General features: G+C 42.6%; 1 protein-coding gene across 1 annotated transcript in view; it reads right to left on the reverse strand.

The window, feature by feature from the left end:
* CHUK (component of inhibitor of nuclear factor kappa B kinase complex) overlaps window positions 1-13,594 on the reverse strand; it is a 32,142-nt gene that overhangs the window by 10,291 nt on the left and 8,257 nt on the right. Inside the window, exons 5-15 of the mRNA XM_083505459.1 lie at window positions 12,995-13,083; window positions 10,942-11,031; window positions 10,526-10,650; window positions 8,807-8,914; window positions 7,335-7,470; window positions 5,908-6,102; window positions 4,920-5,022; window positions 3,251-3,374; window positions 2,505-2,656; window positions 1,676-1,737; window positions 1,371-1,480 (exon numbers count right to left, since the gene is read on the reverse strand). Coding sequence (XP_083361585.1) covers window positions 1,371-1,480; window positions 1,676-1,737; window positions 2,505-2,656; window positions 3,251-3,374; window positions 4,920-5,022; window positions 5,908-6,102; window positions 7,335-7,470; window positions 8,807-8,914; window positions 10,526-10,650; window positions 10,942-11,031; window positions 12,995-13,083 — 1,294 coding nt within the window. The remainder of the gene's footprint in view (window positions 1-1,370; window positions 1,481-1,675; window positions 1,738-2,504; window positions 2,657-3,250; window positions 3,375-4,919; window positions 5,023-5,907; window positions 6,103-7,334; window positions 7,471-8,806; window positions 8,915-10,525; window positions 10,651-10,941; window positions 11,032-12,994; window positions 13,084-13,594) is intronic.

The raw sequence follows: 13,594 nt of genomic DNA on the forward strand, positions 1-13,594 counted from the left end.
GAACCAACTGTTGAAGTCTTGACACATTTGTGTGAATTCACACAATGTGCAATTGAGACCCAGGACAGGTATCTAAGAAGGGTCAAGGAAATACTGGCTTCATCTATTAGATAGCAACCGTTTCAGGGCGTCATGTGGTTAACCACAATACCCTAAAAAAGTTACACACCCCAGTAGGCACTTTAGCATAGTGGAAATGGCAATTTTGAACCTGAGTGTTCAAAAGTCAATACAGTGGTACCTCGGGTTACGAACTTAATTCGTTCCGGAGGTCCGTTCTTAACCCAAAACTGTTTTTAACCTGAGGCGCACTTTCACTAATGGGGCCTCCCGCTGCTGCCGTGCAATTTCCATTCTCATCCTGGGGCAAAATTTGTAACTCGAGGTGCTACTTCCAGGTTACCGGAGTTTGTAACCTGAAGCGTTTGTAACCAGAGATGTTTGTAACCCGAGGTACCATTGTACTCAGGATTCTCATACTTCCAACTCTTAAATTGTTGCCCAATATTCTAAAAACAGATTTAAATATATCTTTGATCTGCAAGATCCAACAAAGTTGTCCTGTTTGCACAAGGACTTCAATTTGTTCTGCAGGGCTAGGGGGAAATCCAGAACAGAACTGGAAGGAAGGCAGGGGGAAGTAGGGGTTCCATTGCACAAGTTATACCCACAAACATTAGATGTTACGCTGAGCACTTGGCACAGGATTGCAAAATTTGTGACAACTAATAATGACCAAAGTCTACCAGCCATGTATTGTTGAGCAACTGAAAGGGCACATCTTCCTTGCTTATTAAAATCGCAGGCAAGCAGCAAAACAATTAATGGCTTGGCTGTTCATCACACCCAGTTGGTGGACTCAATCCTTGATGGGTTTTCACTGTCCAGGAACTGAATGCATGTGTTTTTTTTTTAGTGCAAGTAGGGAGAAGCAATTCTCTCAGGCTTCTTTTCAGACCTTAAGTTCCCTACATATACAAGGATATTTGCTCTATGCCAAAATTATAGTATTATTTTAAACAATGCTTTTTTCTTAAAATAAATGTTTAGGGGTACTCTCATTCTGACTCAAGAAAATCACCATTTTATAGTTCAAATTGGGAAAAATACAGTAAATGGACAAAAGTACAAAGATTCACAAAATGTTTAGGGGTATGCGTACCCCTGCGTACCCCCCGGAAAAAAAGCACTGATTTTAAATACTTATACTATTATTAGCCATCTAGGTCCTGAAGAGTGGAGAGACTATTAAAAAAATCCCCACACTAATACAGTGCAAAAGAATAAGATACTAACAAATAATGGAACACCTTAAACTTGTTAGCCTGCAAAAAATTACAAATGCCTATGAGAATAGCTTCTTTTCTTACAGATTCTCCATGAGTTCGCCCTGACGTCGTGCATGGGGACTCCTCTGCAATTCTACAATCTCTGTGTGCAAAGCCATGATCTGCTCATCCAAGTAGCCAATATCTCCAGCCTGAAAACGAGAGAGAATTCTATACACTGGGAAGTATCTCAAGGGAGTTTCTCCTCCCACTTTTGATAGGAAAGTGTGTGCATGTGCACACCGACGGTGGCGATTACTATGTGGTGGTAAGATTCTGCTGTGGTGAGGCAGACTGAAAGCCCTTTTTAATCACTGCACATTTCACAGCATTTTCATATTCCATACCTGTTCACACTGCAAGGCCTTTTCTTCCATTTCTTTCCAGGCTTTCAGCATCTTTTCCGAGGCTTAAAGAAACGTATTTGGGTTAATTTAAAGCAGCAACATGCGCTGAAAATAAACAGCCTTTATTTTTAAAAACATGCACATTTTGAAGCGGTGATGCCGATGAATTTCAAAAATCAGGAAAATCAGATCCCCTTTTGAAAAACCTTGGCCGGCTTATGAGCTCAAGCCGGATTTACAACGGATTTACCTGCCAGTCACCTGCCAGGCTTGGATGGCAACAACTACAAGGCTTTGCTTGACACCAGCCATTTCTCTCTGCCACTGGCTCCCTCCTACTTTATAAGGCGAAGTATGCTCTGAATAAGGAGGGCTAGGAGAGGGCAGGAGGCAAACTCCCCTGAATTTGGCCTTGCTGAACTTTGAAAGATTATAGGAAGTAAAGCAGCACTGCAGCCACAGTTGTGGGGTGGGGCATCCTTGTACAGATGGGTCTCAAAAGCAGATCTATCCTATAGTTAAGAGCTGGCCTGCCCATAAGGCACCTGTCCCACCACTTCCACAGCAGAGAGGGAGGCATTCTGATGCATAGCACCACCACTTCTCTTCCATGTTCCCAGGTGAATAAGCCGAGCAGCAACTCTTTGAGGAGCTCCCTGGCTCCTATTGAGTTCAGTGAGAGCTGGGGCGCAGTGGTAGCGGAAGTGGGGAGGGGATCACAGGGGGGCAGGAGGCGGCAATTCCATTTTGCCTTAGGTGGCGAAACGGGGCGGGACGCCCCTTCCTATTGCTAATGCGGTCCTGAGCACCAGCTCCTCCAAACACTTACATATCCCGTATGTCATCTGATCACTGTATTTCTCCAAGTCAAGGTGGATGCTCTGCTGAAAGAATTTCAGCTTTGCTTTCAGCTGCTGAGATGCTGACACCATGTTGTTTTTCATCTTGGTTAAATTGGCATTGTACCTAAGAAGACTCAGCCTAGACAAGCCAAACAAAGCAGGTGTTAGCAATTGCTCCATGGTGCGGAGAATTTCTATTGTGTCTGCATGGAGCTTTAAGAAGTCCACATCCTGGGTGTCAGGTGTGGACTTCAGGTGGCTCCCCCAGGCCTATCTACACAGCCAGCAGGACTCTCCTAAGGTTACACCTCCTTTCCCCAGCCCTTACACTGGCCCCGCTCAGTGCTTTGGCCTGGCTGAAATGTGCCCATGAATACCACTTTCTTGCCCATCACTGACATGCAACCCCCAGAAAATGATCCATAAGTGAATATGGGAGTGAGGCTGAAAAAAGTTGTAGGGGTATTCAAAGCATGAGGCCCTTGTCTGTCTCGTCTTATTGCTTACTGCTCTGCTTCAGTCCCCCCAAAAAATCTTATGCCATCAGGAAGCCACTATAATTCTGTTGTTACTAAACACTCACCATGCCCTGTATCCCATACGGATTTCACAGACACAAAGAAGTAAACTCTACATTTTTTTGAAAAAACAAAGCTATGATTTTTTGGGTACACTGAACACACACTTGCTACCCTTTCCCCCGCTGATCTCGGTTACTGAATCGCTGGCTTACATTGCAGCTCTTTGACCTTGGAACAGCCGGCTGTAATCTTCTTTTAGTCCAATGATGTAATGCACAGCTTCAGCCCATATCTTACGAAGCTGCACAATGGGCAGCTGAATTTTGCTCTCTTGCACTGTGCGAGGAAGGAAACATAACAGCCATCACTACTGAAAGCATTAAGATCTGCAATATAAAAAGCTACCAGTGCATATTTATTAGAGGCAACCCAGAACCAGAACAGTTATAACGTTTAACTGTCTAAACAAGAGACATTCTCGAACTGCACTTAAAAAGACCACCTGAAATCTAACACACCACCATATCAAATGGAATACAGTGGTACCTCAGGTTACATACGCTTCAGGTTACAGACTCTGCTAACCCAGAAATAGTGCTTCAGGTTAAGAACAGAAATCGTGCTCCAGCAGCGTGGTGGCAGCAGGAGGCCCCATTAGCTAAAGTGGTGCTTCAGGTTAAGAACAGACCTCTGGAATGAATTAAGTACTTAACCCGAGGTACCACTGTAGTACAGCAAAACATGAGATTGAGTTCTTCTGATGATTCTGGCTTGTGGGGGTGTCTAGGCTGGTCCCTCCACTGGACTGATCAAACTGCACAATAAAATTGGCGTTGTAATGTTTAAAACAAAGATTGGAGTTTTCCATGGGACTCATAAAGCAGGAAATTGTGGGAAAGCAAGAGTGGGACTCAGCAGCTATGTTGCTCTTCCAGACCTGATTCTTCAAGTACAGGGAATAGAGATTTAATTGCTATGGAAGACTTCCCATCCATTTCATACACAAATGGAATATTCCCTTCTACCTTGAAAAAAGCTATCACTACATAATACAGGGAAGCTTTGCTCTTCTTGTTTCTAGACTGCCTTCACTGAGGAGAAAGCTGCCTGAGGTGCTGCTAGCGCAACTCGCAAAGGTACAAAGGAACGAGAAGACTCTCTTCCCACCCACTGAGGGATGAAACAAGAAGGGAAATGACTATCTAGATTTTGGACCAAAAGAAAAGGCTGATGGGGCAAGGATGAGGGTAAAACTCTTGCACATAAATAACAGACCGTGATAAAAATGAACAAAAACATGGGAAGTCCAAAAACATATGGCATAATTGGTTTGTTCTCGTAAGAATGTCTTATTAATGGTCTGAAGTTCCTCATAAAACTTTATCAAGCTAGGTGTGATTAGCTGGATTTCAAACATTGTATTTGGCAATGAACGCACACAAAAATGTCTACTATAACAATTAATGCTTCAAAAATCCTAACCAAGGAAATGCAAGGAACGTCACCTCTGAATACACTGCTCTTGCAACTATTATGGGCTGAATTTGTGAAACAACTGACCATTGTGTTCCCCTTATGGTAATGGCATCATGAAATATATTAGTTACACTGCGTCACAGCAGATACAGAACAATTAGTCCTCCTAAATAGTATTTTATTGCTACTGCTCTGAAGGTTACAATAATAATAATAATAATAATAATAATAATAATAATAATTTATTATTTATACCCCGCCCATCTGGCTGGGTTTCCCCAGCCACTCTGGGCGGCTTCCAAAAGAATATTAAAATACTGTGATACATCAAACATTAAAAGCTTCCCTAAACAGGGCTGCCTGTTTATGCCCCTGCTCATAACAACTAATAATCAATATACTTACCAATATAATTTACACAGTCAGACAGGCTCCTAGAAGCAAAGGGGCCTTCGTAGATAGTTTTGCTTTTATCAAACAAATAAACCATGTAGCTATCCCAGCCTCTCTGCCAAGGAGAAATGAGAAACAAACAAGTCAAGAATTCCCAGAGAAACCTTGAATAAGCAGCTGTAATTCAGAGAACCATGATTACACACTTAAGACAAAAAAAGAGGTGGCCACCCCAGGCACAAGTCAACTGTGCAAAACTACGTGGATTGTGTTAAACTAAATTGTTGTGCAAGCAAAAGTTGCTCCTAGCAGAACAAGACCATCCTTGTTCCCCCCCAGCTCACATGCCCCAGACTACTCCCAAATTTGCTCTGGATGGGCAGATTTAGGGCGCACACAGAAGGAAAAGGTCCTGCCCCACAAGGAAAACCCATATGCTGACAGAACCGACTGTAGGCAGGATTCATTCATTGCAGGGAGTTGGACTAGATGACCCTCAGAGTCCCTTCCAACTCTACAATTCTATTATTCTATGTCGAATACGACTCTTTGAGTCTGAATAGTCAATATTTTAATTTTTTTTGTCTCAACAGAACCAGAAAACTCATGTATGAACTGAAAAAGATACAAGGAGTACAGGGGAAGAGCGGAGGAAGAAGAAGAAGAAGAGAAGAGTTTGGATTTGATATCCTGCTTTATCACTACCCGAAGGAGTCTCAAAGCGGCTAACATTCTCCTTTCCCTTCCTCCCCCACAACAAACACTCTGTGAGGTGAGTGGGGCTGAGAGACTTCAGAGAAGTGTGACTAGCCCAAGGTCACCCAGCAGCTGAATGTGGAGGAGCGGAGACGCGAAGCCTGTTCCCCAGATTACAAATCTACCGCTCTTAACCACTACACCACAGAAACTTCACCCTTAACTGCAGGCAAACAAAAGGCTGTGCTCTGGTGCAAATACTGGAATATATTCCTGTTTACTGGAATGAAAAAGGGAAACTTACTACGCCATCAATAACACACTGAGAGGCTGGCTTCCGAGGGTCTAGGCAAATTCCCATCTCAAGCAAAAGCTCTTGGTTCCCTGTGCTGATCCCAGTCTCCGACTCAATGCGAGACTGGAGAGAATGGAGACTTTCCTCAGGGAGCAATGAAAAAGACAGGATCTTGGCAGAAGTCATATTTAAGATGTGAACTATCTGAAAAGGAAAGAAAGGCACACATACTCAACCCCAAACCAGCAGTAATTTAGTCAGAGAAAACCAAAAGGAAAACCAACTCTTTGCCCCCCACAAAAGAAGATTATATACACATACATAAAAATGCCTATGTATGTTATATCACTCTAAGCAGAAATCAGGAGTCTGTCTCTAAGAAGTTGATTTATTATTATATAAGCCCCCAGTAAGGGATGCGGGTGGTGCTGTGGGTTAAACCACAGAGCCTAGGACTTGCCGATCAGAAGGTCAGTGGTTTGAATCCCCGTGACGGGGTGAGCTCCTGTTGCTCGGTCGCTGCTCCTGCCAACCTAGCAGTTCAAAAGCACGTCAAAGTGCAAGTAGATAAATAGGTACCACTCCGGCGGGAAGGTAAATGGCGTTTCCGTGTGCTGCTCTGGTTCGCCAGAAGTGGCTTAGTCATCCTGGCCACATGACCCGGAAGTTGTACGCCAGCTCCCTCGGCCAATAAAGCGAGATGAGCGCCGCAACCCCAGTGTCGGTCACGACTGGACCTAATGGTCAGGGGTCCCTTTACCTTTAAGCCCCCAGTATTAAAATTAGTTAAATAAAAGTTCAGGTCAACAGTGCCTTCCCCTGAAGACCCTAACAGCCTTTCTTCTCCCCCCAACTCCCGCAGGCTTGCTTCTACAAATTGCCAATGGTATTTTCCATCCTTTAGGCCAGGGCTGGGGAACCTTCAACCCATGGACCAAATTTGGCACAGGTTCAGGTTCCAATTTGGCCCATTAGGCAGTTTCCCTCAAACCACACCCACCCGCCCTGCACCTAATGTTGTATGTGAAACCAGATGTGAGGCAGGGAGAGGCATGGCTGGATTGGATTGTGACAGAGCTTCCTGTTCGGAACTTGACAATGCAACTGAGTGCTGCAGAAAGCAGTGACTCCAAGCCTGCTGATTAGCACTAAGTCCTGCGTGATACTTGGAAGCCCTTATTACCATCACCTGATGACACTGTGATGACAGATGAGTGGCTATATTTGGCCTGCTAGCAGTAGATAAGGAGGGCTGACCCACTGGCCAGGTTGGGTTCCCTACCCCTCCTTAGTCAAAGGAGAGCGTTCTGCCACAGCACTGCAAAAATTGTGTTACGAGATTTCAGAGAACAAATGAAGGTAGCTTACTAGCTTGTGTAATGGTAATGCATTTAAACAACCTCCTTTTAATCCGGGCATGCCGTATCAGAACTTACCTTCAAACCCAGTATTTGATCCATTAGCTGGAAACATCTCAAATTACCAGTTTCTGGGTCTGGACCACCCCCTCTCTGCTGTGGATCCCAATTTAGCATCAGTTGCAGCCAGCTCTCCATCATTTCTACAATTATACTAAACCAAAAACAAAAGCACAGTAGACAATGGTTAACAACCGTTAACCATGAACAACTGTTAATACCTAGTTTATCAAAAGATCTTACTTACTAGATACTTACTAGTGTAACCATATAACGTACATTATGAACACAAGGATGCCAGAACCAGTAGCAGGAGGAGGGGATAGACATTTGTGTAAGATTAATAAACCACAGAACAGCTTTGACATGGATATATTTCCCATACATAAACCAACAAAATTGACTGATATGGGCACAGTATCCTCCATGACATTAATCTGGAAAAGAACATCAGATTTGTATCTAGCCAGTTTAGTTTTCTTTTTTTCGAAATTCTCTTGCATATGTCACATTCTTTAGAGTTTTTCCATTCTCAGCTTTGCTCCCAAGGTTCATCTGAGTTCCTAACTACGTTAACAAGGAAGATAGGTGTACAAAAGGTTAAAATAGTCTTAAACCTATCTTTGTTTGCTCATTCACCTATTTACACACAAACAAAATACCCATTAAATTCTGCCAAAACATGAGAGAGGAAACATGGAACACAGAGGCCAGAGTGGTTCAAGACCTCTGTGGTCAGTTTCTGATTCCCTGCAGCCCAGAAAGATATAAGAGATACCAGAGAATGAAAGACTATCAAAAGCATTACTTGCCTACATAGGTAAGAAAGCTTTGCAAAGTGAGATTTCCAGTGAAGCTATGCTTTAAAAAGGCATCCCTCTGTGTGTGCATAAGTGAGAAAATGTTGTAAAAAGTGTAGATGTATGCACAAGAGAGAGAGAGAAAGGCAGAAGGAGTTTGTCGTGGTGATGAACTGAAAATAATTAACACTATTTCTTTTACAGTCAACAAAAAAAAATAGTGGGGTTATTTTAGTTTCACCCACTGCCCCCCCCCCAAACAAATTCTCTCTGAGGGAATATATCCCCTTCAGGGAAGAAAGGTTGCTCATTCTTACTCCAGAGCTTCAAAAGACAACTATCATTTTAGATGAGGTATGCTACCTGTAACCAGTGCTTTTTTTCTTAAAAAATGTTTAGGAATACTCTCATTTTCCTACTCATAATGAAATACTGCCCCTCAATGAGGCCAAACTTAAGATTCACAGAATGTTTAGGGGTATACATACCCCCGAGTCCCCCAAGAAAAAAGCACAGCTTGTAACTATCAGAGAAAAGCAAGCTAGAATGTATTTGGACCAGAATATACTTTGGTAAAAGATTATACCTTAGAACCTCCACCTGACACTGTATTAAGAAAAAAGAGCAGCTGAACAGATTTGCACTGCAGAATTCGAGCAATTTAAAGGAAAGCAGGGGATTTAATGTTACCTGCAGAGGCTGTTGGGATTTGGCAGGTGAGGACTGAATCTAACTTCCCCTGTCATCTCTTCCCACGCAAAAATGTATTTTGGATCTTTTTTCTTGATTTTATCATGCCTGTAGAAAAACAGTGAATGAAGGATTGAAAAATAACTGACAACTCAACACACTGTGAAAGAGATTACAGTAATCCCTTATCTTATGTAGAGGGTTCAGTTCCAAGGGTTACGTGTACAAACAAAAACTGTGTATAGCCGAAAGCTTGGAGCTACCCCGAAGGTGATTATGTGCTACCAGAAAGACACCCACAATTTACTTGCTAGCTCACCAGGGGCTATGCCTCTGCCCTCTGGTGAGAAAAATACCCAGCATCCCCTTTCCCTGACTCTCTTATGTAAACTCGGGTTGGGAGAAAACAATGGCAAGAGTTTTTCCTGCTATTCCTTATTCTATTCGTACCTTAGTGTAAGTGACATAAGACTCCTCTTTCCCCCCCAAGTCCTTTGCATTTGCTAGGACCTCCCCAACCTTTTCAAATGGGAGAAATTCATTCTGCTGCCTTTAATCCTCTTCATATCTCAGAGGGAAGAAGATTATGACAGTCACAAAAGAGGCTGGCTAGTAAGCCAAGTCAATACATGTGAATCCATCACCGGTGATATCCTTGGCTGAATCAATAGGTACTTGTGACACCCACACAGCCACATTCAACACAGCACTCATAATTGCTTCCTTGGAGTGGCTATGACCCCTTTGTTTTCTAAGGAACAGAACATTGCCCGATGAGTGCTTGACTATTACAGTAACGCTGCAATGTTTAGCAGCTGCAACACGAGCTGGTGCAAGTGCATTTAGATCCCCAGCAACTGCTCCACAAAATGATAGCCTGGAAAGCCCTTGACCAGCTGAAGGTATTATGCCAGATAAGTGAGAGACTTATTGGGGGAAGGAATATTCACAAGGAAAGCCCTTTTGATTTCCTCTTGTCTTCAAGATGGGTGGACTCTTTCCAAGTAGTCCACTTCCGAAAGAGGGGCTTCCCAGGTATATGCAACACTGATATGATTTTACTCTACTAGCTCTTCTCGGGTGGACAGGAAAGGCAAGCAATTGTCTAATAGCCCGTTAGTTTGAGATAGTGGCCGTATCCCCGGTCATTTACACTGCAAGTGCCGATTGGACAAACTGTTGTTTAGAAAGCTTCATGTTGAGTATGGTTCTTTGAGTGGCCTAAATAGTGCTGTTAAGCTGGGCCACAAATCAGAAAAGTAAATTGGGCTTGCAAGAAAGAGGGGGTGCTCCTCCCCAGGTCTTTCCTGCCTGTCCCCTCCTGGAATGAATGGGAGGCTGATTACAGATCCCTCCTTGCACTAATCAAATTAACTTCAGTTGATCTTGCAGAGGAACTATTTGTTGCCATTGTTCCTAGGGGTTTATTAAGCATAGTTAAACTTCATAGTGTGTGATTGGCACTATAGCCAAGCCCTCCCTCTCCTATGCCAGCCTGAATATTTTTGGAGCACCCACCTGTGTGGAAAAGGATCAACAGATTTGTCTATACTGATCTTGAATGTATTCATTTGCTCTCAAGCCCCCTCCAGCTCTTCTTCATCTTCTGTGGTGATGGTTTGTACTTGTATACCTTTGTGCAATACTTGGCGAAATATGTCAAACAAATAAAACTTTCTTGCATACAAAAAAAAGGGGGGGGAGAAAAAACCCTCTTACCAGGTAAAAGGCTGCTGGTTATGTAAAAATGGTCTAAATCCTGCAATGCTCTCAAAGACAACAGTTCCAAAGCTCCAGAAGTCTACAGAAGTTGTATATGGCTTATTATCAAAGAGTTCTGGTGCCTTAAAAAAAAAGTAAACAAGATGCAATAACAACGGCAATAATAATAATTTTTATTATTTATACCCTGCCCATCTGACTGGGTTGCCCCAGCCACTCTGGGTGGCTTCCAACATAATATGAAAATACAGTGAGACATCAAACGTTAAAAACTTCCCAATACAAAAAAGCATATGAAGAACACTGCAAGTATTTCGCTATAATTCTATAGTTAAGGGATGCAATGTATAATGCATAGAAATGAAAACTGGGGCAGTTTTTGCTGCAGTGAGCTACATCTTTAAAAGTCTTACCAAGTACTGCAAGGTCCCAACAAAAGATGTGCATAAGCTTCCTTGATCCAGATCCTTGGCATATCCCAAGTCTATTATTTTGTGAATTATCTGGAAATGAAATCAAATACAGTATATTCTTCATTTATGCTACTTGACCTTTCTGCTGCTTTCAACATCAAATCAAACATCTTCACCCACGTCAGTTTTAGGAGCTCTGAAATTTGCTCAGTTAAATTAAATTAACAAAATGCCTCAACCACTTTTCAACTATTGGTACCAAAGTGACATACAGACCCATTTTCTTGTCTCCCCATCCTTCATGTTTCTTTACAAACTTCTTACTTCTTTACAAACTTCTTACTTCTCCTCCAAGTTTTTGGCTCTTTCCTTTCCTCTCCACACTTTAGGAAATTCTACCATGGTCCTAAGCAGTCTCAAGAATGCCAAGCCATCTCTTTTTACTTTCCCTTACTTTTAATTTTGCCAGCTGTCTTTTGACATCTGAATATCACCTTAAACTCTGTGTGACAGAATCACAATTCTCACCCAAATTTTCTTAGGTACTTTCTTCTGTTTTACTGGTGTTTGTTAAACTACCTCTCACAGCCTGCAGCTTAAGGTTCATATTTCTCTCTCTCTTTGGTTTTTAAGAACAGGTTCATATTTGATTCCTTTTTTTCCTTGCTTCTCACAGTGAATCTGTCGTTAAAACCAACACCCACTGACTATAGAAAACTCACCCATGCCTAGATACCCATAGCACAAAGACTTCACATTTACTCGAGATATTTAGAAGGAAGGGAATTTGTGTTTTTACAATTAATGTCATTTCTTTTATACTGTAATCTTTTAATTAGTTTTTTCCATCTCCATGCTGACTTCTGATCTTCCATTCTGAAGTCTACAGCCAGAACTGTCTGATTAGTTGCTTTAGCAGGACTCAATGCCTTAAACTAACAGTCATTATCCATACTACTCTTGCCCCAGAATCTCACCAACCTGAAATCATCATTGAGCTGTAATCTGCTGCCTAGCTCAATTTATTCAGTTTTAAACATAATCCTCCCTTGAATTGGATTGCATCACTTAAGAGCAATAAACTACTACTTACTTACTTACTTCCCTCCCTCCTCCACACGAACAAGGCAGGGAACATCCATACATCACCCTCTCAACCATTTGATTCAACTGCCACAGAGGGCCATAACAGCACATAGCCCCAGAGAATTGCACAAAGTGAAACAAGTGGCATTGCAGTAGAAAGATGAGGAACCTACCAGGGCTACTAGCACTAGGAAAATTTGAAAATTTGTTCCCCCCCCCCAAGATGACAGTCAAGAGACTCTGTTCACATGTACCCAGTGCTGTGGAAGCTGGCTCAAGGTGCAATGCCAAGTCATGGAGAAGCATGACCTAATCCTGCACATAGGGCAAGACCAACCTCATAGGTGTTCCCACCTGATTAGCACACTCCCATTGAGGTGCCAATCTGGGGAGAAAGGGGGGATTAATCACAGGAAAGCACTTCCCTCATTGTGTCTGTGTGTAGAAAGCCAAAGTACGAGTAAATTCCATCCGATTCACCTCAACGAGAACTTTACTATAGCTTATCTGGCACAGCCTAAGCAGCGTGTAGGGGGTTGTGCAGCAGACAGCTCAGATCTCCCAACTCTTTTGTTTCTATCCTTGAGGTTCCCCGGTAGAACTGGTACTCACTTCAACTTCTTATCCCATTCCCTCCTCTGCAGAAGATGGTCAAAAAGTATCAAGGTGGTCCCAATAGTCCCAGCAAATTCCCTGCCTCTCATTAGTTTGCTTCGAACTCCACCCCCTCCGCAACACAACAGCTGAATAATGGCTAAGTAGACCCATAGCAGAGCTATGCAAGCTTTCCCTTTACCCTCCACATCACTGACACTACTAAAGAATTCCAGTCAGAATATTGAAACTATACACCAGATTTTGCAGCTGATGGCCTGAAAAGTAGGCCACAGATGTACTTCTTATTGCATCCAAGCAAAATTAATATTTGTAGATAATCCGCTCAGATCATCCGAGGCATGTCACTTACTTTTCCACCTTCTTCCTGAAGAACAATATTCTCAGGTTTTAGGTCCCTGTGTATTATTCTGTTTTCATGCAAGTACTGGATACCATAACCTAGAAGTCCAATATGTTTTGGAAGGGGAGGGGGATGTTAAGGAGAAAAATACCTTTTAGAGAAATTTACATCCAGTCTTTCTTTGACTATCTATGAAGTATATAAACAGCAGAACATAGATGGAGGTACGGGAGGATGGAATTACTCTAGCCGAGTGTGCATTTTTTCAGTTCTACTCTATCAGCCAGCTTTGAATACACCACCTTACAAGGTTTCTAGGATCATTTAGATTATTTGTATTTCTGTGCTGAAACTGTCTTACATGTGAATGAGATTGTTGTTGCTGGTTTTTTGGGGGAGAGACATTACATGAATCCTCAAGATAAGAAATGGATTTTAATGCTATTTGAGCTCTCCTCACATACTAGCCACACCAACATGTAGAATGCGCAGTGGGGTTCCATTACCCTGGCCCCCCAATATGTGTGTTGTGCATAGGTTTCTGAGCAGATGAATCTATATGCAATGCAGGGCTGTCCGGGAAGGGCAGGCCAGGGACCTACATGACAT

The sequence above is a fragment of the Podarcis liolepis genome, assembly GCF_965112155.1.
Source record: "Podarcis liolepis genome assembly, chromosome: 5".
In the NCBI taxonomy this organism is placed as follows: Eukaryota; Metazoa; Chordata; class Lepidosauria; order Squamata; family Lacertidae; genus Podarcis; species Podarcis liolepis.